Source organism: Centroberyx affinis, unplaced genomic scaffold (genome assembly GCF_046629955.1).
Source record: "Centroberyx affinis isolate AG114_WGS23_722 - 3 ecotype Tasmania unplaced genomic scaffold, CSIRO-AGI_Caff_v1 ptg001444l_1, whole genome shotgun sequence".
Taxonomy (NCBI): Eukaryota; Metazoa; Chordata; class Actinopteri; order Beryciformes; family Berycidae; genus Centroberyx; species Centroberyx affinis.
In genome coordinates this window covers 7,273-31,639 of record NW_027279918.1, presented here as the reverse complement: position 1 = coordinate 31,639, position 24,367 = coordinate 7,273, and the positions used below count along the sequence as shown (strand labels likewise).

General features: G+C 40.5%; 1 protein-coding gene across 1 annotated transcript in view; it reads right to left on the bottom strand.

Moving 5' to 3' along the window:
* The window catches only part of LOC139650129 (dual specificity calcium/calmodulin-dependent 3',5'-cyclic nucleotide phosphodiesterase 1C-like), a 43,611-nt gene extending 21,619 nt beyond the window's left edge, over nucleotides 1-21,992 (bottom strand). The window contains exons 1-8 of the mRNA XM_071526687.1: nucleotides 21,976-21,992; nucleotides 18,925-19,041; nucleotides 16,571-16,753; nucleotides 11,719-11,785; nucleotides 5,783-5,899; nucleotides 3,535-3,675; nucleotides 1,494-1,594; nucleotides 1,059-1,187 (exon numbers count right to left, since the gene is read on the bottom strand). Coding sequence (XP_071382788.1) covers nucleotides 1,059-1,187; nucleotides 1,494-1,594; nucleotides 3,535-3,675; nucleotides 5,783-5,899; nucleotides 11,719-11,785; nucleotides 16,571-16,656 — 641 coding nt within the window. The 5' untranslated portion in view covers nucleotides 16,657-16,753; nucleotides 18,925-19,041; nucleotides 21,976-21,992. The remainder of the gene's footprint in view (nucleotides 1-1,058; nucleotides 1,188-1,493; nucleotides 1,595-3,534; nucleotides 3,676-5,782; nucleotides 5,900-11,718; nucleotides 11,786-16,570; nucleotides 16,754-18,924; nucleotides 19,042-21,975) is intronic.
* Between the last annotated feature and the right edge of the window lie 2,375 nt (nucleotides 21,993-24,367).

The window sequence follows — 24,367 nt, the reverse complement described above, 5'->3', positions numbered from 1 at the left end:
AAGATATGTTAGTTTATATTATTACACGGCTTTGTTGAATACTCGATTCTGATTGGTCAATTAAGTCTGTTATTTCTGAAAAGCAGACCGCTGCTATGAATAACAGACCGTTGCTATGGACGCAATTCTGATCATAGACTCTGGAGGACCACGTCCAATCATATCAATCTGCAGAAAGAAGTCCGGTAAATTTAACAGTTCATTTAAATTTAACAACGTCAGCTCATACGCGACACCCTGTGGCAAAAAAAAACGTTAGCTTTCCGTTACTCCATCAGAAAACACCATGGAAGATTTTTCTAATATTAATTTTTATATATTTGGAGAGCACGAAACTTTCGATTCATGGTTAATGGCTGAACTGTCCCCAGTAAAGAAAAGAAAAAGAACAAGAAAACAGCGCAGAAAAAGCAAGAGAGGTTAAAAGACACAAAGAGCTGAACGACAGAGAAATCGACAAAATTGAAGAAGACAGACATTAAATAAACACCAAACGGAACACGGTATAAGTCCCATTCACCTTGTCTCACTTCACCATCAATGGAAATGTTCAGCTTAACGTGAATTATAACGCTAAGTAGGCTAATCTTAAGAAGGCTACAGAGTTTACGTTGCTATGGACGCAGTTCCAACCGTAGAATCTAACAGACTATTTTTCTGTAGCGGAAGCAATAAAATAATTTTTACATCAATAAAATCATTTTTAAATCAATATTTTGTGTCAAATTATTGATTTCTTTAGTAAGTTGCCCTGTAATAAGTGGGATAATGTACAGCAAATGGGTCATCGTTGCGAAAATAAATCGCATCACCCTGCGTCCAGCTAGGTTAGCTAGCATTAGTTAGGTTTGCTAATGCTGAGTTTGACGAGAGGAGCTAGCGAGACAAGCACAGGTCTTTGATAATGCTATGCTAACCTCGTCGCTAACGTCAGCTTTCCACTGAGTTTTGACAATTTGCTAAGCACTCGTGCAACAGACACATCTGTTCAGCCAAATTACCATGGCAAACAGTGGAAGGACCATTCTATCCATTCAAGTTCTCTGGTATCCTCTCACCTCCAGTCGTCTTTGGATAGATTGTAGAGGATGTTCATTTCGTCATCGTCCTGTAGGAGGCGGTAGGCGGCGCTCACATGGTGGTTCTCCAGGACGGCTCGGTCGTTGTACAAGATGGCTGTGTCTGACCTGCAAATCCCAAACAAACATACAATATACCACATGGCGAGTTTCCATATGCAAGGAAGAATCGTTGACTTAGCTGTGTGACTCTTTTCATCGTGTTACACTTGGAGGACGTGGAAGTTTTGAGAGCGCTTTCATTTCAACCTTGGTCAACTTTTCTCATTGTCTTGTGGCATTTGAGTTAAGATGACATTTAATCTTCTGCTTAGAATGCATGAGGGTAAAGGCTAGGGCTCCGTCGCGCTTTCACTCCCCTCAGCCAATTTTAATGTCAGTCTGTCTGCTTTTATGCTTGTTGGAGGACATTACCTTGTCTGAATGTGGAAGTTATTGGTGGTTCCTGTGTGTTCATAGTCGTGGATGGCCGCCGCAAAGATCATGGCAAAGATCTCCAACTCATTCAGCCAGTGCTGTACGTGTGTAGTGAGAGAGAAAGAGAAAGAGAGAGAGGACAAAAAAGAGATGAAGAAAAACAGAGAGATGCAGGGAGAGAATACAGGAGGTGAAAGAGGTAATTTACTGCTGTGTTTTCAAGTGGACAAACAGCATTCAGAGGTTGCAGCTGATGCATTATCAGGGTAACAGGAAGTGGCATGTTCACACTGCCCAGTCATTTCCCGCCTTTTTTCATGCAAGATCAAATTTATTGGCGTGTAAGGAAGTTAGCTGTTCTTTAGAACTATCACTTGTGGCTATTTTTGAGAAGCCACAGAGCCAGTACAAATTGTGTTTTGCAAGACCTACATTGGATTATTTTTCCAGCGGACTGCGTCAATTATTCATTTATTATGTTCGCTCTGCAGAAGAAACCATGATGGCAGCTTGCGACTGGTAAGAATCTGCTAGCTGCAGTACCAGTACAGTTTCTTGGAACAATTGAAAAGTGAAATCTCAAACTTGCTTTCAGAGGTTTCATATCTTAGCAGGCCTTGTCTTGATCATTCTAGTACTCAAGCCTGTTAGACATAATTCCAATTTATATCGAACGCAAGCCTTCATTCTGTCTAGTTTTTATGGCTAAAGCTTGTTTCAGCTCTAACAGACACATGTGCTTCGGCCAGTGTTGATAACGGTTAATAATTGCGGCGCTTCATAAAACACGGTGACATCTTTACCGACTGCTGTGGAATGAGAGAGATGTTAAGAGCAATCTCTTCCGGCAGTGATCCGACAGCCAGACAGCTATGAAGGTATCATTATGATCCATGCGGCCGTCGGACCAATAAAATCCAGCTGCTATACCATTTACGGGCCAGAGCATTTGCACACAGCAGACCGAGGGCAAAGAGCAGCAGAGCAGCAGCAGTTTAATACTTTAGAAAGTGGAACTTCTGCAGTAGCTCCATCTGCACAGATACATGTAGGAACTTACAGCCAAACCCTTTTGTCTGCTTTAATCCTTTGAATAAAATTCATAATCAATTCAACAAAAGCCTAGTTATTTACTGTACTAGTGTGGTTCTTCTGTCCTGCTGTATGGTGAGCCATATAGAGCCGATAGATTTGAACAGATGTTGATATGATTGCCTGCACCAAAGTTGAAGGTGATGACGACGAACGTTGAGACGACGTCTGTAGTCGTCCATATCTCCTGCATCATTTTATGAAATTGGGGCCTAAATATCTTTCTGATATTATGAGTTGAATGCATTTATGAAAAAGCAAATAGTAAACATGTTGTCCCCCACCAGTGATGTAGTTCCACCCTTGGGTCAGTCAGTGATTGCTGAGTGTACTTGAAATATGAGTGAAATTGTATAAGCATTTTCGTATGGGACAATGAAAGGACAGATTGACCATATATTTCTGTTGCCTACTCTCTTCAGAATTAGGCTTACAAGTTATATCTTGAAATGTGGTGCAATTGTCCTGTTTTTACTCAAAACAGTACAAAATATAAGAACTACAATACGCAATAAATACAATCCGTACATTACACAATGTACACTAAAATACAATTTATAATACAATATACAATATAACATACAACACCTAAACACCTCCATTGACTCTCACTTCAACACATCAACCCAGTCTGATGTCTCCAAGTGTGTAGCGTGTGTAGACTATTATGTTACCTATGATAACTTTAACTGTATTGCTTTACCACTGAGTCCCCATTCATTGTCCCCCACATTGTATGATAACTTTAACTGTATGACCTGCTTTACCACTGAGTCCCCATTCATTGTCAATGCCGCCCCCTAGCGGCACAAAGTCAACGCTACAATGTGACTAACAAATGAACGAAGGAGACCGATCCATAGTCCCCCCTTTCGTGGGTGACAACTAATGTGATTGTGTTTTCCATGTGCATTTTCCATAAGCATGACGCAAAAACGAGACTTACCACCACGCCAGTCTTGAGGAGCAGGTAGTGGACGGTCTGCGTGACATCGGCGGCATGCATCAGGTTGTGGTAGGGGTTCTTGTGTTTGCTGTAACCCACCTCCAAGGCCTCCACAAACGACACAAGGGCAGAGATAGGGATCTGGGAGAAAGGCAGCACAGCACAGAAACACCATGACAAATGCCTACATTGCAGTGTTAAGATTTTTTGGGGTGTTCATTGAAGTCAAGGCACTCTTCTTTTGTGTGCAAACGTTAGGAAAGCCTTTGTTTTTCAACTTTTTAAAACTTTTGCACACATAAGAAGAATGCCTTCGCGTCCCTTTTTCAAGTTTTCTTTTCTTTTTTTTTTTACCCTTGAGTCTAATGTCTTTTGCAAACAGACTTTCATGGTTTGGTAAAGAATAAATGATGAGATTCCATGGCATGCCATGCTCTAAGGAGCTTTGGGGAAGTATTTCATATGATTGCACAATTTTGAATGACTTATGAAAGCTGCAAGGCCGATGTTTTCATTCATTAAATATGCAATTTATGTAAATATTTTTGTAAATAGACATACGTATGTGACGTTTTTCTTTTCTTTTTCTTATGTGTGGACTATAATGCGACAGATTGTACACATGTCACTGTCAATTATTGAGAGACACTCCCACAGGAGAATAATTGTCCTACACCTGTGCACACAGAATGGGCGGAGCATTATCTATTTAAGATCACTGTTGTAAGAATTGTTTAAAATACTCTTGACGAAGGTCCAGAGGGACCGAAACGTTAGTATGATCAATAAATTGTGATGCAGAGCAAGAGCAGTGTGCGGGATCTTCTTTTCTCAAGACCTTGGTGAAGAATAAAGCAAGGACACACGTAGGTAAAAAGTAAGTTCACATAGGGATGGATGATTCAACATTTTTTGGAGTCGATTCCGACTCCGACTCCTTATAATGGAATCGATGGAATCGATTCTAAATCAATTCTGATTCCAAATGAAAATCAACACAAAAATTGAAGTTTTATGCTGGTTGATATTCAACAAATGAGCCTTGAATTTCTCCCTTCCCCCTCCCCACTTGTTGTGAAATGGATCAGACCAAGGCATTCAAACACAGATTAGTATAGATAGGCCTAAATCAGAATTAATTCATTACAAATTCATTTAAATGAAACAGTTTCTACGATTCCAGTAATGTAATGAAAGGTAAAGATAACTTTTTCAGTGTGATAATTATTACATTATTGGGTTTTATTAAATTCACAGGAAAGTTGACATTTAGAGTTTTCAAAGCTGTAGTAACTGAACTGATAATGTAGTAACAGTCAAAAGTTAATACACAACTGTGATGCAGTTACAGAAGGATATTTATCCACTTTCATTATTACATTATCAGTTCAGTTATTTTAAATTTTTGAAAAAAAAATTAAACCTTCCTGTTAATGTAATAAAACCTGACAGTATTAACAGGAAAAAAGTTATTACATTATTAGTAGGTAACTTTTATTAGACTGATGGGACATTTATTTTGTTAACAGGATTTTACATTATTAGCTGCAAATTGTTATTAGATTAATGGTGAATGAGAAGTCATTGCATTAAGATTTGTAACAAAACATTTCCATGTTGGTATTCCAACTTAAAGGGCCATTCCATTCCATATTATATTATAGGAAGTCAGAATTTCCAACATCTCTGGAACACAGCATAAGTCACTATTGATATCACATCCAGTTTCATGCTAGATATGAGTTTCATTTAAAGGGACTATGTATGTTTTGATCATCTCTGAGTTACTAATGATAGTAAAAAGTGTTACCTGTGTGACCCTGGCCTACCCTACACCTTAGTCAACCCTATCCCTAACTACAGTACACCTGCTGCAATCCCTCTTTTGAGCAAGTAATGCAATATTTAATCATTGCGCTTCATATTATGTTCATATTGCACAGTGCAGGAGAGACCAAAGCATCCCACTTAGTCCTGTGTAACCTCTTGAAACGATAAATCCCTTTTCTTCTTTGACTCCACTGAGGAGGAGTTTTCATTACCATTCACTTATCAAACTGATGACCATCTAATTTCCCTGCAGACACACAACCCCAATGACCCAGATCCAATAAAACGTCTTTGGAAATGGAATAATCACACTTGTGTGAACACACACACACACACACACACACACACACACTCGTCTGGAGTGACAGATAAAGGAAATGAGAGGGAGAATGAGAGCGGTCCCTGTTCGGTGGCGTACCTTGAAGCGATTGATTAAGTCATATCTGGTGAGCAGCTCATAGAAGATAAATTTCAGCGCGTGGTCTCCACTGGCATCATTCAGTGCAAACACATCAAAGGACCATGTGTCTACATGCTGGAAGAGACACAGACACACACACAAACCATTATTCATTGGCATATAAATGTTTGTCAGCAATGTCGGGCAAATGAACCTCTGTGTGTCGAGCTATTTTTTTTTTACTCAGAGTGTTTGAATTTGCAGGATGTTTGTCTTTCGGAGGTCAGTAGGACAATGGGAGAACATGGCTGAAGGTTGTGGAATTGATTTGTGGATGATGATGATGATGATGATGATGATGATGATAATACTTTATTGTCAGATCCAGTCTGAAATTTTTCTTGCATCACAGCAGCTCCATTTGCAACATCACAGAAAAGACAAAAATTAAGACAGGACACAAACATACATACATTCAACATATCATTACAATCACAAAAGACAATATTCAAGGCCCTTCCATGTACATTTGATCTGGGATTAAGCTCCATATTTAATTTTAGGATTGACTGGTGTACAAAAGAGTGCTTCAGTCTAACCCTATTCAATCGTGGAACCCTATATCTCCGATGCAAACTACTGCGGCATTTCTTAAAATTGTGTCTCCATCTTCGGTGTTTTGCAGTTGTCATTGAGGTTAATACAAAAATTCAAGTTGTCATCGAGGTTAATGCAAATTGTGAAAAGTTGACTGGGTGTCCTCGATTTAGTAAGTGGACTAATGAGTATCTAAAGCAGTAGACATTTGAAGTTTTTGTTGTCTTTGGAATCCTCTTGTCGCTTCTTAGAAATGCCTTGGAACCTCCAGTCCAAACCACAAAGCATCAGACTTGCCTGAGAAAGGTCCGCAAGAATCGATGGACTCCGACATGACCATGCTAATGACGGCCATCAAAATCTCTGAACAGTGTTGGCCAAAACTGACTCAGCCATATCTTCCTTGTCAAGTGAGCATCACAGGAAGAGAGACAGTCTTTCATGTGAACTGATGAAAGACACATATTACACCAGTTCTAGCCTCATTGCACTGGCTCCCTGTAATGTTGAGATTTGATTAAAATTCTTTTACTTGTTTATAAGGCCCTAAATGGTTTAGCACCTTCATATCCCTGTGACTGCTTATCTGAGTATGTTCCAAACCAGAGGTGTGGACTTGAGTCACATGACTTGGACTCGAGTCAGATTCGAGTCACAAATTTGATGACTTTAGACTCGACTTGACAAAATCAAAAAAGACTTGCAACTCGACTAGGACTTTAACACCAATGACTTGTGACTTCACTTGGACTTTCCTTTTGACTTGAAAAGACTTGATACCTTCCCCCAAACCCAAAGATTGAAAAGTATGTTATTTAAAAAGTGTGCCACGAATCAATTAATTTACCTTCATTTCCTGAATCAACTAACGTTAACGCTATTCATTCCCAGCAAGTCGACACTTCATTTCCCAGATCCACTTTGTTTAAACGAATCTGACAGCCATCCAATCAAGTTGCAGGAGAGAAACATGAAGAACTAACGTTATGTTACTAAGCGCCAATTGGAAAAAATGATACCAAAGATAATTTCAAACAAAAACTATGCGGTGGTCAACCAAAAACAAATTGCAGTATGCAAAACGTGCGGGTCGAAAATTACAGACGGAGATGCAACAACTTCCAACTTCGTTCGACATTTGAAGCTGCACAAAGAACGATAAGTCGAGGCTAATATATTAACGTAGTTAGCAAGCCAATGCTTAGCTAACGTTACAGCTATCCGTTGCGTCCACCGCAGAGCCACCCCACCCTAGCTTTTCCGTAACACAGGCTCCGTGTCGGCCATTGTACAGCAATGATCTGTTTAAACAGTGTTGATGTTCACCCGAAACGAGATGACAAATCGGCTTCTAAATTAGATGGCGACGCGCTGCAATTCGCTCACGTTACAACAGCAAAATCGCAAGGTAACATAAGGTTAACGTTACTCCCTTCACTGAAAATGAATAATTACCTCTGTTGTTAAAATAGCATTAAATTTGGTGAAGAGCGCATTATGACTTGTTTAGGACTCAAAACTCAAAGTTTAGGACTTGGGACTTGACTCGGGACTTGCCTGTCTTGACTTGGGACTTGACTTGGGACTTGAGTACAAAAACTTGAGACTTACTTGTGACTTGCAAAACAATGACTTGGTCCCACCTCTGTTCCAAACCGTTCCCTTAGGTCGTCTAGTGCTGGCTTGCTAAATGTCCCAAAAATGAATTACAAGAAGTATGGTGAAGCCGCTTTCTGTTCTTATGCACCAAAGGTTTGGAGCAAACTCCCATTACAAATAAGACAAGCAACTTAGTTTTAAGAAACAGCTCAAAACCCATTTTTATGATCTTGGTTTTAATTAATTCCAACTTTTTATTTTTACTTTTTTACACCATTGTTATTAATTCATACTTCCTCTATTTTTCTTATACTTGTTTTATATTTATTATACTTGTTTTATGCTTTTTATATCTAGGATTGTTCTTTATTATTTTCAATTTATTCTATACTTTAACTTGTTTTATGCTTTTTATATCTTAGGATTGTTTTTATAATTATTTATTGATTTGTATTGTTTCTCTTGTAAAGAACTTTAGAGAGAATAAACCTTATTGGCAATAAAAGGAGAGAACAGAACGTCCATATCCAGCCACACAAGGGATTTATTGAATGATTATTCTCCCTCTCTCTATTATACACCTTCCTTCTCTTTCCCACTCTCTATCGCTCACTTTCTCACTCAATACTCCCTGTCCTCCCTCTGTTGAAAGCAGGCTTGTAATGTGTCTTGCTGAGCTGATGGCTCCACATTAAACATTTACACCATGAAATTGTAACTTCCCCTTGGCTCTCCATCTCTGTCGCCCGACACTGGCTTTCCCTGGGCCCTGTGGCATTCTGGGACATTGAGTCTGTTAGGTTGGGGAGGACACTGAGGTAAGGAGTTGCCCACTCAAGGTGGGGAAGGCAGTGGAATTTCCCTTCACTGCGAGAAATTAAATACCATAGAGTAACAGGGATATACCTAAGAATGAAACCCAGAAAAGTAACTGTAACACTAGTTAATGCTTAATAAGCATTAACTAACCCTTAATTAACAGTTAACTAATGTGTAATTTACTAATGGTGTTCATGTTAATTAAGGTATTAATTTATACATTATTTAATAGTTTATAAAGATGACTGTTAAATAATGTATAAATTAATACCTTAGTTAACATGAACACCATTAGTAAATGATTACCAGACACATTAGTTAACTGTTAATTAAATGTTAGTTAATGCTTATTAAGCATTAACTATTCCTTAATTAATGTACCCTTATTGTAAAGTGTTACCTTTTCGTTTTTAAATACATGCTCAGAATACCTCAAATTTACAATACATTATGACAGATACTACAAGGTCAGCATTCTTGATCACTTGATTATCCGAGATAGCGATAATCTGTTATACACAGACCTCTATAAGAAACCCACAGGCTGTAATATTTTGTTAAAAATTGACAGTCATCATCCTCTCCCTCTAAAAAATAGTTTACCATATAGTCAGCTGTGTAGAATCAAGAGGATCTGCAAAAAAAACAGTCGACTTCAACCGCAACATGACAGAGATGCTTTCTAGACTGAGGCAAAGAGGCTACTAAAATGCACAGATTCCAGCGCTGTGGAAAAAATCCAAAACTCAAACTTTTTCACAGAAAAAAATAAATAATAATTTGGTTATTCTCACTACAAAATTTTTCAAATGTGCGCAACAATTTAAAAAGGTCATAAACAAACATTGGTACATACTTAAGTCTGATAAGTCCCCTGGTAATCTTTTAACAGAGCTGCCTGTGGTTGTCTTTGTACTTGTCTCATTGCCCGAACCTTAAAGACAAACCTGCCAGTTCTGATTTGGCTCCCCAGGTTGATTCCTCACAACGTTTACTTGCTCCAATACCGGATGGTAATTGCAGATGTAATTCTTGTGCTCAGTGCAATAGCACACACAAGTGTAATTACTTTAAACACCCTCTTTCTGGACAAAAAAATCCTTATTCTTGGAGTCATCTAATGCTCGTCCAAATTTGTTATCTATTTGATTACTTGTCCTTGCAGATTGGCTTATGGCTTAAAGGTACGAATAGCTGAACTTTTATAATTACCTAGTTCCATAATGTTACTTAAATACCACATGATAATAACATTACCTACCGTTAAAGTTTGTAGGGCAGCAGAAGCAAATTGTGGAATGTTAAGTTCACTTTTGTTTTCACAGCGGCAGACTCTGTGGACTGAGTTCAGTGCTGCTGGTCTGCTGTCTGTACATCTCCAAATTACAGACATGACATGATGTGACATCAGGCGCATTAGAGATCGATTTAGATCAATTTCTTTACACTGACCAACTTGATTTTGTGCCTCTGTATGGGAAATACTGCATCTCGCAGTCAAAGACGCCCCCTAGAGGCCATCCGACACAGCGTATCATCTCACTAAGCGTCACTGTCTGACTGACCTGACCTGAAGTGAGAACAATAGGATACAGATGTTCTTGGGTGTTGTAGTCGGCGCTGTCAGTCAGTAAAATTTGTCCATGGCTGGAGTGTTTAACTTTAGAAATGAAACACCATTTTAATATTGGTAACCATGGAACACCATTTTAATATTGATAACCATGGTATTCCATACTTAAAATGATCAAATAAATAAATAAAACAAATAAAAAATAAATCCTTAGGCTAACTTTATTAACTCACCCCTGAGTGACTGACTGACTGAGTAGTGACTGAGCGAGTGACCTGAAATTACCACTTCCTGCCCACGGCGCACCGTGGGAAAAAAGAAGCAGCCTTCTCATCTGCCTAATGCTATTTTCAGTGAAGATGGAAGTGAGAACTATTGCTTTGCCAATATACTGTGTGGCTGGACCATAACAAACATGGAAAATTACTCTTAAGTATTTTATTGTAATGACCATTGATCTCCTCCAACACCTCCATCTACCCGTTATTTGAGCAGCAGTGGACCAAACCCTCAGTTCAGGAAGCTGAGGATGAAGGAGAGGAGGAAGATTTTGTCCCTGGTATGAGGCCAAATTATGTATTTTTTTAAATGTGCCATGTTGACACTACAACTGAAAGTTGTGAAGTTACAGGTTTTATATGATGGGAGGGGAGGAGGAGGGGTTGTTGGAAAAACTGTGATAGTATTATTGGTTGGAGTTAAGTCTACTGGTGGTGCACCATGAAGTAACCACAAAAATAAATTTTGATATGAAAGTATGAAAACATAACACTTGCAATTGCAAAACGTGTATTTTTTTTTTGTTAAATAGGTGTATGTTATGATATGGAGATTTAGATAACAAGGTAAAAAAGTCATTTTTAATTTCATTATGACTAAGTCCCAGTTATGAAGGGAGGGGGGATGTAAGGTGAGGTGAGGTGAGTTCAAGAGACAGACAGAGAGACATGAAGAGAGAGAGAGGGAGAGACAGAGAGAGAGAGAGAGAGAGAGAGAGAGATGTATAGAGAGAGAGACAGAGAGATTAGAGAGAGAGAGACAGCGAGCACCAGATTATACTAATTCCTCCATCAGATGGAAAGTTGTATGGTGAGATAACACGTCATGAAGCATCAATGTAACATCCAACAACAACACACTACCAGGTCAACATAATATTAGCAAACACACACACTGTATGACATTGCATTAAAAAATGTAAAACTAAAAAAACTAAAAAAGAAAAAAAAAAAGTAAATGGAGTTGCACAGCCTGAAATTTTGAGGCAGATTTAAATATAATCCAATAATCTTTGGTTTATGTACATGTATCTGTAACACACTATATAACCTCACACACACTCACTCACACACATACACGTTAATACCTTGAGTACAGTGATGACGTTGGGAGGGTAACTGAGGCCGACCATGTTGGAGGTCCGTCTGTACATCCTGTCACAGAGATAACACACATCAAGACACACACAGACACACACACTAACACACAACAACACTCGTCAACACACACCGACACAGACATCGACACAGACACCATACCAACCCCAGCATGCACTGCACTGTCTAGTTTTGGTAAAAAAAAAATAATGATTCATATCATAATCACGTTCAGATAAGTAGACCTTCTTTCAAATCTCAAGACATTGAAAAACGAAGAATCAGAATCCATTACCTATGAAATGAAGGCTTAAGAGTTGGAATATAGAATATTTACAGTGAAACAATGAAAAAATAAGACATACCAATACAGCAAAATCATGTCTGAAGACATGCTGAAACAGAGACATTTATGCACTAGAAATTCCTGAAGAATAGCTGAAGGATATCCAGGATGTAGAATGAGAATACACTGTGTATTCTCCCAAGCTGACATAGACAAGATGTATTCTATATGTTGCACTTGGTTTGGCATGTCCACCATCTCTCACGGCTCATTAGTCTTCCCCTCCAATGACAGTAGAGGGTGAAATGTAATGAGAAAGGGCTCCAGGAGTTCTGAAATACCCTACCTGTGCTCTCAAAATGACGTGAAATGAGCACGGTTTGTGTGAGAAAAGGTTTTCCACCACAAAAGGAGCACAGAACTTGAATGAATAGCACGGTTCCTCCCATTCGAGGCCATTTTTATGCGAACCGTTGGACTGGCTTCCATATGAACCGACTTACTGCAAGTCACTGAGCTGAGAGGTTTTACAGCAAGAGCCAAAGCAGCTTCTCTGTCTCCTTGCTGCCATGGATTGCTAACATGCTAATGTCGACTTGAAGAGCTAGAGAGAGAAGTGCAGTTTGTGATAGTTGAGTTGAGTTTTGAAAGTTTGCGAAAAGACTCATCTGCTCAGTTCTCAAGCAAGTGTGACACACTTTACAGCCTTAATGCCCAGACTTGTATTGTCGCCATAATCGCCATTTTATGCTGTACTAGCCCAATCTCGGAACCCATCGTCTATCAGTCTGACGATGATTAAACTCTGGGGGCCAATATTTTGGGGTTTCCAGTGTAGCCAGTGGACATCCGGGCGACGAGTCGAACGTTTCTCCACACAATACACAAACATCGATACTTTTTGTAGGTGTTTTAGGTCCAGACGACATTTCGGCTATAAACAGATATCTGCATATGAGACGTCGTCTCTCAACTCCAACTCCAATCTCGCGTCTCAAGTTGCTAATCAAACTGTAAACAATGACCGGCGCACGGAAGAGGAAGTCTTGGCCCGGATGTCCACTGGTGACAGCTGAAACCCTGAAATATTGGCCATCGCCCCCAGAGTCTAATTGTCGTCAGACCGATAGAAAACGATGCGTTCCGAGATTGGTACTAGCCAAATTACCATGACAAACAGTGGAAGGACCGTTCTATCCATTCGAGTTCTGTGAGGAGGAGGCATTACACTACATACAGATTTGTCCTCGCCCCGCATCTCCTCCTCGGGGAAAGGTCATGGGTAAACGAGGAGAAGATGCGAGGAGGAGAGGAAGCGAGTGAACCGTGTCCTGTCAATTGGAACGTCCTTGCACATGCATATTTAACAGGATTCCCTTCCCCGCCACGGATGACAGCTGTCTAAATTATTCGAAGGCTCATGTTTTATCCACATAGAAACATTTCACTAAGGTAGAACCCCTGCAAGAAATTTCTTGTGATTTATGTGCGTTGCTGCTGAAGTTTTATCCGTTTTGCGACTTGGGTTAGGCAATGACTATTTATATGACCATAAATCTACCTGTAAGAACCTAATTTGCAAAATAGACAATGGAATGCTGTTAATCGGGTTTAGTAAAAAGGTATTATCCCTGAAGGGAAATTCTATGGCAACCCACATGAGACTACGCACTGTTGACTGGAGAAAAACGCTGATGTGGTTTGAGAAACAGGAACGCACATGACATTCCAAAGTCCTTCCACCGATGACAGACTGATGGACTTTGCTACCTGTACAGATATCCCAAATATTAAATAGGCCTCATTCACAAAATCTGTCTTACTTTTGTTCTTAAGATACATGCCTAAGAAAAACCAACGTGGGATTCATGAAACATGCGCAGACTCGTTTTTTGCACATCCTAGATGTATCTGATGATGAATGCCACTTGTCCAGAAATTGGATGCGTGTGCCTGTTGATGCTCATTAGCATAGGTAGACGCCCTGGCAACTCCATAAAAGGCCTGCTGACTGAAAGGTTGTGTGCAAATGGAAAGCTCTACTGGAAGGGCGGAGAATTGACCTTATTCACACGGTGGCCATTTTGAAAGGGTGGGAAACTCCTCCCAGAAGATTTACATATTTATAAAACTAGCATTACTTCAACACATAAGTGAGGATTTCAGATAGACCTATTAGTTATCAAATTTTACATAACACAACTGCTTGAATTTAGCAGGGAAGTTAGTACGACAATAGCTAGCTGCCTAGGCTTAAAAGGTGATGCTATAGACATCTGAATTCTGAAAAAAAAGAAAACATTTTAAAAGTGTAAGCGGTTAGGGTTATTCTAATGCTCTTTGTATTCAGTATAATGGCTTTTTTTTTCTCACACACTGGTCTCCACCTTTACACATAAAAAGAAACATCATCAAGATGTGCTTTACTAACATGTATTATGCTTGCAAAGTTATGATGACAATAAAAAAAAGTATATATAAAAAAATAAGTGGAGTGACAGCAACCGAGAAAAAAAAAAAGAAAACATGACAAGAAATTACTGATGCTGTCAATGCTGCAACAACAGAAACACACACCATGAATGAAATGAATAGGCACAGTTTATTATCTACAGGTGGAGGGCAGGTTGCTGTCAAAAGGTTTGGGGGAATAATAGGACAGACTGTGCTGTCAGGTGTCCAGTCACCAGCAGATTAGATTCTGGTTTCATTCAAGCAGCATCTCCATCACTATGGAGATGCTGACTAGAATATGACTATTGCACCTATGATGTTTGGCAGGCCAGCAATAGCATGAAAATTATTTGAGTGGGAATTTGCTATATTATGCTATATTAAGGATGCTCCAGTAACAGACAATGTGCGCTCATGGGTCTTTATATCATAATTTATCACTTTAATTAATCAGCTAAATGTTTCCAATTGAATAGAATTCCCTATGGTTTTTTCATATTAGCCTAGCTTTGTTAATATGGTTATTAACAGTAAGCTTACAAATGGACTGAAACCCATTTTGCTGTTAATATACAGCAACCTTTCAGTGACACAAACAGGGAAAACGCCTGGCGACAGGGGGATGGACCTTGCCTTCTGAGTGTTTATCAGCCTGATGGATTTATCCCTCTGTGAGGAAGACGGATGGGTCTTTCAAACAGATTGAATTTCCTGACATCTAAGTGATAAGGGATTCTCCTTAGAGTGGTCCGTCTTTGAATGTATTTTGGGATATCACTGCGATAATCTCCCCGCCATGGTCAAACAAAATGACCTGCAAAACGGTCGGTTACCAGGATATGCTGCCCATGTGCTGGTTTCCATTGCGAATCAACTGGAAATTTGCTTTCATTTTTTATTTCAAGAAAATGTCACTTGACTCCAAACAAATTCATGAAGCTAGTGAAACTGCACTGGACTGCATCATACTATAAAGCAAGGAATCTCTGTCTGTCTGTCTGTATGTGTATCCTTCGCATATCTCGAGAACCGTTCGTCCGATCTACTTCACACTTGGCGGGTGTATTGCTGGGGACCCAAGGAAGTGCAGTGTCAGATTTGGTGCAATTTGGACACGCGACACGTTCAATATTAATAGACTTTGAATAAACAATCAAACAGCGCTCTGTGCAGCAGCGGCACGAACGGGCATTGCACTAGTTACAATTAAACTAAGCTAATTTAAACTAAACTAAAACTCTTGTAGATGGTGAATCTCTTGATGAAGATGCTAGCTTGCACAGCGTGGACAACGCTGTGGAACCCAAACTAAACCTCTTCATAAAGGTGCTAATTTGCATGGCATGGACAGTGCTACACTAAACCAAACCGAACTGGACTAAACCAAAATTTAAAAAAATAAACCAAATCAAAACCTCTCAATCAAGATGCTAGCCTGCAAGACGTGGACAATGCTAAAGTAAACAAAACCAAACCTCTCACCGAAGACGCCGGCCTGCACAGCATGGACAATGCTGTGAAACCCAAATAAAACTACACTTAAAGGAATAGTTCACTCAAAAATGAAAATTCTGTCATCATCTACTCACCCTCATGCCAAATGAATATAACACACAGGGAGGTTGCCAGCACAACTTGGTAGCAGCCAAAACAACTGAAGTCAGTGGGGACCTGTTCTTTAGAGTTCCAAAACCAAAACAGCCAAACAATCACACTGTGAATAGAAAGACCTATACACCATGATTTGTTGCAAATCAATCAGCTGTAGCTAAGATTTGCACTAAATGATGGTGTAAATATACTGTAGGTCTTTTTGGAACTCTGAAGAACTGGTCCCCACTGACTTCAGTTGTTTTGGAGAAGGCTGCTATGGAGTTGTGTTGGCAACCTCCCTGTGTGTTATATGGACAAACTTCACCTGTGTTTCAACTGGCATGAGGGGGAGGAGATGATGACAGAATTTTCATTTTTGGGTAAAATATTCCTTTAAGCAAAACCAAAGCAAACCAGACTGAATTATGCCAAACATCTCAACGAAGATCCCAGCCTGCATAGTGTGGACTCTACTGAACAAAATCAAACCAAACTAAACCAGACCAAACCTCTCCACAAAGATGCCGGCCTGCACAGCATGGACGATGCTGCGGAAGCGCGGTTTCTCCTCAGTGCGTCGCAGCATCAGGCCCATCTGGCGGGTGAAGGTGGAAGCCAGCCAATCGCGAACCTCCGATGGCACCGAGTCCGACTGGATGTCACTCAACTCATCCTCCGTGTCCACCAATCGCCTGCAAGGAGAGAGGGAGGGGGTGGGGAGGTAAAGGATAGAGAAATGGGGGGAGAGAAGACGTGACGGTGAGGAGGGGAGGGAAGGATAGATGAGCGGAAGAGAGGAGGGGTTGAGGGATAGATGGGGAGGGGAGGGATGGAGGGGATGGAAGGATGGAGAGAGCAATAAGGGGGGGAGAGTGGGATGAGAAGGAGAGAGGGAAAGATGGAGTGAGGAGAGGGATGGAGAAGTGGGGGTGTTATGGAGGTGCAGAGGGAAAGAAGAATGAAGAGAGGGAACAAGGGGGAAGGAGATGGATGAGGGAGAGGAAGAACAGAAAAAAATGGGGGAGGACAGGTGTGATGGAGAGGGAGGAGGAGGAGGGGGAGGGCGGGATGGATGGATCGGAGGGAAAGAGAGACGAGCGGAAGAGAGAGAGAAGAGGGGTGGCGCAAGGGATGTAAAAATAAAGGGTGGAGGAGAAGGAATGGAGAGGAGGGGATGAATGAATGGAATTCAGGGGGAGAGATGGAGGGATAGTCGGGGCAAAAGAAGGAGGGAGGGATGGATGGATGGATAGACAAAGATATAGAGAGAGGGATAGAGGGGGAGGGAGGGATGCAGAGATGTGACCAATAGGCAACAGTTACAACATAGAAAGATATAGGACAATAAGAAGCTGCATAGTAACACGTGCATGCTGAGTGTGTGTGTGTGTGTGTGTGTGTGTGTGTGTGTGTGTGTGTGTGTGTGTGTGTGTACATACGAGTCTACACACACACACACATACACACATACTATTCTAGTGCCCCATAATTCCAGCAGTGTCCACATGCATCCTGTCTTATATAACCTGATCAGCTGGAATCTGGGCCAGCGAGTGTGTGTGTGTGTGTGTGTGTGTTTGTGAGAGAGAGAGAGAGAAAGAGAGACAGAGAGAGAGGAGAATGAGGAGAATGAAAGATAAGGAGGACTCCACTCCCATTCATCCCCCATTCATTATGCCGCGTTCACATCAAATCGGAAGAATGGAACTCCTTTCTACAACTTTCTACCCACATTCAAAATCCTTTTTATTTAGGAGTCTAAAATCAACCAAAAACAAACTGCAGCAGACAGAACTTGCTTTTCATAAGTAGAGTTGATTGCATTACTATGAAAATATAAGTGATAATTTGGATTTTTATTATCTTGGATTGCCGACAAACCCTGCCTAACTCCATGCAAGGTAATGGGACCGCAACTGAAAGCTAAAAGCTACAAATATAAAGTCAATCATTTTTCCAGAAGAGGTTATGGCCTCAATAGCTAATTTCACTTCTTCTAATGTGTGTCCTTATGGCGATTTTCTAAATAATTGCACCATTAAAAGGATATATCGGATATAACACAGGGTTGTTTCAGGTTGTGTTTGCCTAGTGATTGACAGGTCACCCATGCATCGGGGGCGGGTCCATCTAATGACAGCGAACGTGCTTTTGCTCTGTCCTGAAATGACTGTGACCATCAGCAATGTTTTCTTTTGAGAGTGTAATTTTTCTTGCTGTATATAGCTGATCATCTGTGCCGGTTTAGCTAGTATCACACTACAAATATGGTCTGATCTGCAATTAACTGTACTAACAGTCCTTCCAAGGATTCTGTTCTCCAGTTTTTTCCACCTTTGCTCCACTCTTTTCTTCGCTTTGGCTGCTCCAGCTCCAAAAAATGACAACATGGTAGCGACCGTAAACACAATCTCCATGCTTCAAAACGGCCCTTTAGAAGCCAATAGGTGACGTCACACTCACTACATCCATCTTTTTTACAGTCTGTGGTTAACACACGCCCGCAATTAGTGATGCCAAGTGGGAGATATTGGAGCCGACTGCATGACGTGCCGTGGGAAAAACGGAATTGAGTTGCACCTCAGCAATAAAAGTTTCTCTGTCAACGTAGGCAATTTTTCCTCTCCCCCAGCTAGTCTCTCCTGCGGGGTCCCACAGGGCTCCATCCTAGGTCCCATTCTGTTCTCTATTTACATCCCCTTGGTCAAATCATTCAAAAGTACAACATTTCCTTCCATTGCTATGCAGATGACACACAGCTCTATCTCCCCTGAAACCAAACAACCGGTGCAATCTAAACAGTCTTATGTACTGCCTTGAGGATATCAAGTGTTGGATGGCAATTGAGTTGAAAGATTTTTACCTGGTCTCTTCGATGTAGACGGATTCGAGGACCGACGCGGCATACTCCAGGTTCTTCTTCAGGTCCACCACTGACGCCTCGCCCCTCTCCAGCTGCTTGACCAGACATCGCAACCTGCGACACATAAACATGATCATGAGTACTTCATTTTCCACAATGCCATATATTCAGTTTGGGGGGAAAATCAATACCTGAAGTTCATTATTCAATATCTATATAGAGGATAGCATTTTGTCAAACATGGAATTAAGTTCCCTACTATCCTGTGAACCATCATTTGGTTTATTGCTGTGCTGTCAATCACGTTTTTTTCAAATCATCTTCATTTTGGGATGAACGAATCGCTATTATATTATTCTTGTAGTGAGAATTCAAGAAAAGAGAGCAACTCTGTCAAATGTTCAAAAGCATCCTTTTCATTTGTCCATAGGGTGTGCTCGCAGATGAATATTCAGCTTATGGCAGAACAGTGTCATCTTAACACACGCTGGAGAAACACAAATCAAAATTACCATTGCTGACGTTGGCCATATTTCACTTTGACAGAACATTTGCAGTTTTCACTTCTTAATATGGCAATGACATCCAAGAGGATGTTGTTTACTGTGATTATGGGTACAACAGCGATAAAGCTGGCACAAGGTACAGACAAATACAACCAACAGCACCCAAGTACCAATAATCAACCAACCAGATACCAAAATCTGACCAATGAAGCATGGATAGTCATGCATTATGGGAATAAAAGGCTGCCAGGTAACATAGCACACCCTCTGGTGGCAGCCACGGATTATCCACCGGGCCGACTGGGCCAGTGCCCGGGGGCCTCCGACCTCTAGGGGCCTCCAAAACCCCACCAACTGTGGCTTCATCCTGTCTTTGCTTTTTTTTTTTTTTTTTTTAAATCAAATCAAATAAATGAATTGAGTGTGTATGTGTGTGTTGAAATACGAACCAATTAATGCAAAGTTACTATATTTGCAAATAAAAAAAAATATTATGATTGGTTTGCTGGCTGTGTCTGTATCATGATGATGACGATGACGAGAGCCGGTGACACGTGACCATGGGAATCTTAGCTAAAACAGAATAGACAACGTTAAAGTTAGCTGCTAACAAACATGGAAAAAAAACAGCGGAGCAGCAAAGCGAAAGGCTAAAAAACAAAAGGATTGCAGAGACATTGTACGGAAAAACATAACGACTATCTCAACTTTTTTCAAAAGTCAGCTCGCTAGCAAAGAGCCTGGCGAGGACGATGCTAACATGCGAAAAGGAGGATAGTAACCCAGAAGCCACTACTAGTTCAGCTGTCCCACGTCGACTTGAACCAGACCAGCATCCTGTGCAACTGCCCCACCCCCATCTCCACTTGAGCCCTGCTACACCGACGCGGAGGCCCAGCCCGACACCGAAGCGGATGGCAGAGACCCGGTGGCGGGTACTAGTTTAGAAGCCCCACCTCAACTTGAACCTGACAAACCACAACCAGGACCTAAGCATGGATCACCAATGCAGGAGGACTGGTTCAACAGTCAAGGAAGTACAGGTTACATATATTATTATTTGCTATAGGTATATACGCAGATCAGTATAAATCGATCGCTGTGTGTGTGTGTGTGTGTGTGTGATTGACGGAATAATCTGAATCATAGAACTATATTGGTGGAGGTGGGGCAGTATGTGCTTGCATATGCCATTGAGCTGCACACTGTAGGGTAATGCGTTGATATTGTTGCCGCTGGCCCAGGAAAGTATTGTTGCAATCATGTGGTGTAAATCCTGTGTGATAGAAGATATCTACAGGTGTTGATATTTGCGGGGGGGGGGCCTCCAAGAGTTTGTGCCCAGGGGCCTCTGCATTCTTAATCCGTGCTTGTCTGGTGGCCATGTTGGAGGTCCTCAGCTCTCTTGGAAACTATGGCTGAGAACAGTTCTGTGCTGTTTTGGGCAAGATCATAGAGGCAGCAAAAGCACAGACTATCTCTAGTCTAAAGATGGTAAAATCTCTTGAGACCAAGGCTCTGTCAGATGAAATACTGTGAACCGAGTTAATCTCCATTTTAATTTTCTGGCATGACCTTTTGGCTGAGATTACACTTGAGTGTAGCAATACAGTCTGCAGAAATATCCATAGACACAGCTGTAATGCTGATGGAGTCTCTGAAAGTTACTCTCTCTAGACATAGTTTTGGGGGGAGACAGGAAGGCATGTCAACCCCAGTATCAGGAAAAAAATGAATTGAACTTGAGAAAAATGAACTTATTTGTGTCTCAAACATGTTGTATTTTTACTCTGAGTTTGTAGAAGCACAGATTAGTTTTACTGAGGCACAGTTTAGTTTTACTAAAGTACAGTTGAGTTTAACTGAGGCAGTTTGGTTTTACTGAAGCACAGATTAGTTTTACTGACGCACAGTTTGTGGCTGACTTTGGTCACAAGTGAGGGAAGTGAGGTCACTGAATAATAATAATAATAACTAGAAGGGTGGGCGCCCCGGTGGCTCACCGAGTAGGGCGCGTACCATAAGGCTCAGTCCTTCCCGCCGCGACCCGGGTTCGAATCCAGCCCGTGGTCCTTTGCTGCATGTCCTCCCCTTGTTCTCTCTCCCATACCTTCCTGTCTCTCTCTCTCACTATATCTCTCAAATAAAGCATAAAATGCAAAAAATAAATCTTTAAAAAATAATAATAATAATAACTAGAAGGGCACTCGGAGAGCGCAGACCTCCGCCAAGGTCAATAGTCCAGTCTTCTACGAATTGCTTGTTCTTGAGTCGGATCCACCATTATTCGCTATTATTGCTTGTTCGTGTGTCGGATCCAGATCCGCTCCAAAATTTAATGGGTTCCTATACCCTTCCACGAAGTTTCATGAAAATCGGGCAAGTAGTTTTTAGGTAATCCTGCTGACAAACAGAGAAACAAACAAACAAATGGCACCGAAAACATAACCTCCTTGGCGGAGGTAATAACTTCATTATACAGCACTTTTGAAGCACTTTTGAAGCACATGTGAAGTAAGACAATTGGAAAACGGCTTTTCTATTAAAGGAGGTTTTAAGTAGGGATTCAAAAGATGACACAGACTCTTCTAGCCTGAGTTCCTCAGGCAGGCTGTTCCAAAGCACTGGGGCTCAGCCCGGTCAACTTTAGTTTTGGATCTAAGAAAAAAGAATAATCTCAGATTGTCATTCAGTTAGAGAAAGTTTCGGGACATCCAGCATTTAGTAACCAAAAGGCAATCCTTAAGACTATTTAGGCTACTCGAGTTACCTGGGTTTATGGGTACATAAAGTTAGATGTCATCAGCATAACAAAGCAAATGGATGTTATTTACACATTATATCACCAAGAGGGAGTATAAAATATTGATATTTTTAAACGTAAACTAAAAACCCATCTATTCAGTCTGGCTTTTATGTAGTGTTTTATAATTTTATGGTTTTAGTATATATACTTATTTATTATAAGTATTTATTATCATTATTATTTATTTTATTCTATTTTGTTTTATCAACATTTTACTGTTGATCATTATTATGTATTTTATTCTATTTTATTTTATTAACATTTTACTGTTTTACTACACTCAATTTATTTTGTGTAGTATTTCATAATTTTATTTGTATTGTTATTTTTATTGCTTGTATTATTTTTTTATTATTTATCTTTTATTATCTTAACTACCCATCTTTTATTGTTGTCTTATTCAATTAACGTTTTGGGGTGAAAGGTGCTATATAAATAAAGTTTGATTGATTGATTGATTGATTGATATAAACTGAGAACAACAAGGGGCCTCGGATCGACCCTTGGGGAATGCCACAGTTGAGATGTGTCGAGAAAGAGGAGGCCAGTAACAATGTGCTCAACCCAATTCTCCAAACAATTGATCAGAATACTGCGGTCAGCAGTGTCAGAAGCCGCACTAAGGTCTAGCACAATTAGGACTGAGCCGTCACTTCTGTCAGCAGCAATGAGGAGGTTGTTAGTCATCCTGAGGAGAGCGCTCTCAGTGCTGTGAAACTAGCTCTGAACCCCAATTGAAATTTAAAATTTAAATTGAAAGTGTTAATGGAATTCATGAATGACAGTAGCTGTAATGAAATATTTTTTCTATGACTTTGAACAAGAAGGGCAGTTTGGAGATAGGTCTGAAATTATTGAGGTCATGGGGACTGAGATTGGGTTTCTTTAGGAGAGGCTGGACCATGGCGTGTTTAAACAAGCAAATAGTAAACATGTTGTCCCCCACCAGTGATGTAGTTCCACCCTTGGGTCAGTCAGTGATTGCTGAGTGTACTTGAAATATGAGTGAAATTGTATAAGCATTTTCGTATGGGACAATGAAAGGACAGATTGACCATATATTTCTGTTGCCTACTCTCCTCAGAATTAGGCTTACAAGTTATATCTTGAAATGTAGGAACAGTACAAAATATAAGAACTACAATACGCAATAAATACAATCCGTACATTACACAATGTACACTACAATACAATTTATAATAAAATATACAATATAACATACAACACCAGGAGCGTGAGTGTTATGAATAATATAAATGCTAAATGATAAGTGATATATGGTATTGCACAGTAGGTAAGTGGTAATATGATATAAGTAGTCAACACTGACGGCACAGTGGTAGTGCAGTGATGAATGCAATAACAGTACAACAGTCCAACAACTGTACAATAACTACAGTGTCTTGTGGTTAGAGGTTTGCCCAAAAATTCTCCATTGACTCTCACTTCAACACATCAACCCAGTCTGATGTCTCCAAGTGTGTAGCGTGTGTAGACTATTATGTTACCTATGATAACTTTAACTGTATTGCTTTACCACTGAGTCCCCATTCATTGTCCCCCACATTGTATGATAACTTTAGCTGTATGACCTGCTTTACCACTGAGTCCCCATTCATTGTCAATGCCGCCCCCCTAGCGGCACAAAGTCAACGTTACAGTGTGGCTAACAAACTAACAAACAAACGAACAAACGAACAAACTAACAAACGAACGAACGGACGGAGACCGATCCATAGTCCCCCCTTTGGAGTAGTAGTTTGCAGTATTTATATGTGAAATGTGTGGGCCAACTGAACCGATACGACCTCTTTGAGGAATTTAGTGGGAATAATGTCCAAGGGGGCAAGATGAGGATTTCATTTGATTAAAGGTATCCATTAGGGTGGGAAGTGAAATAGGCTCAAAGCTGCTGAGAGAGGAACGCCAAACTGGTGAGACTGATAGATCACAGCCACTGGGGGAAATCTGGTGTCTGATGTTCTCATTTTTAGCGTGAAATGAGTCAGACATTCCTCACACCGTTCTGGGGAAGCCTCAGTATTGTTGCTTGAGGAGGGGATAATGATAGAGTTTAGAACTTAAAAAAGGACCCTGGAATTGTGGGACTTGTTGGATAGTCTATGTTGAT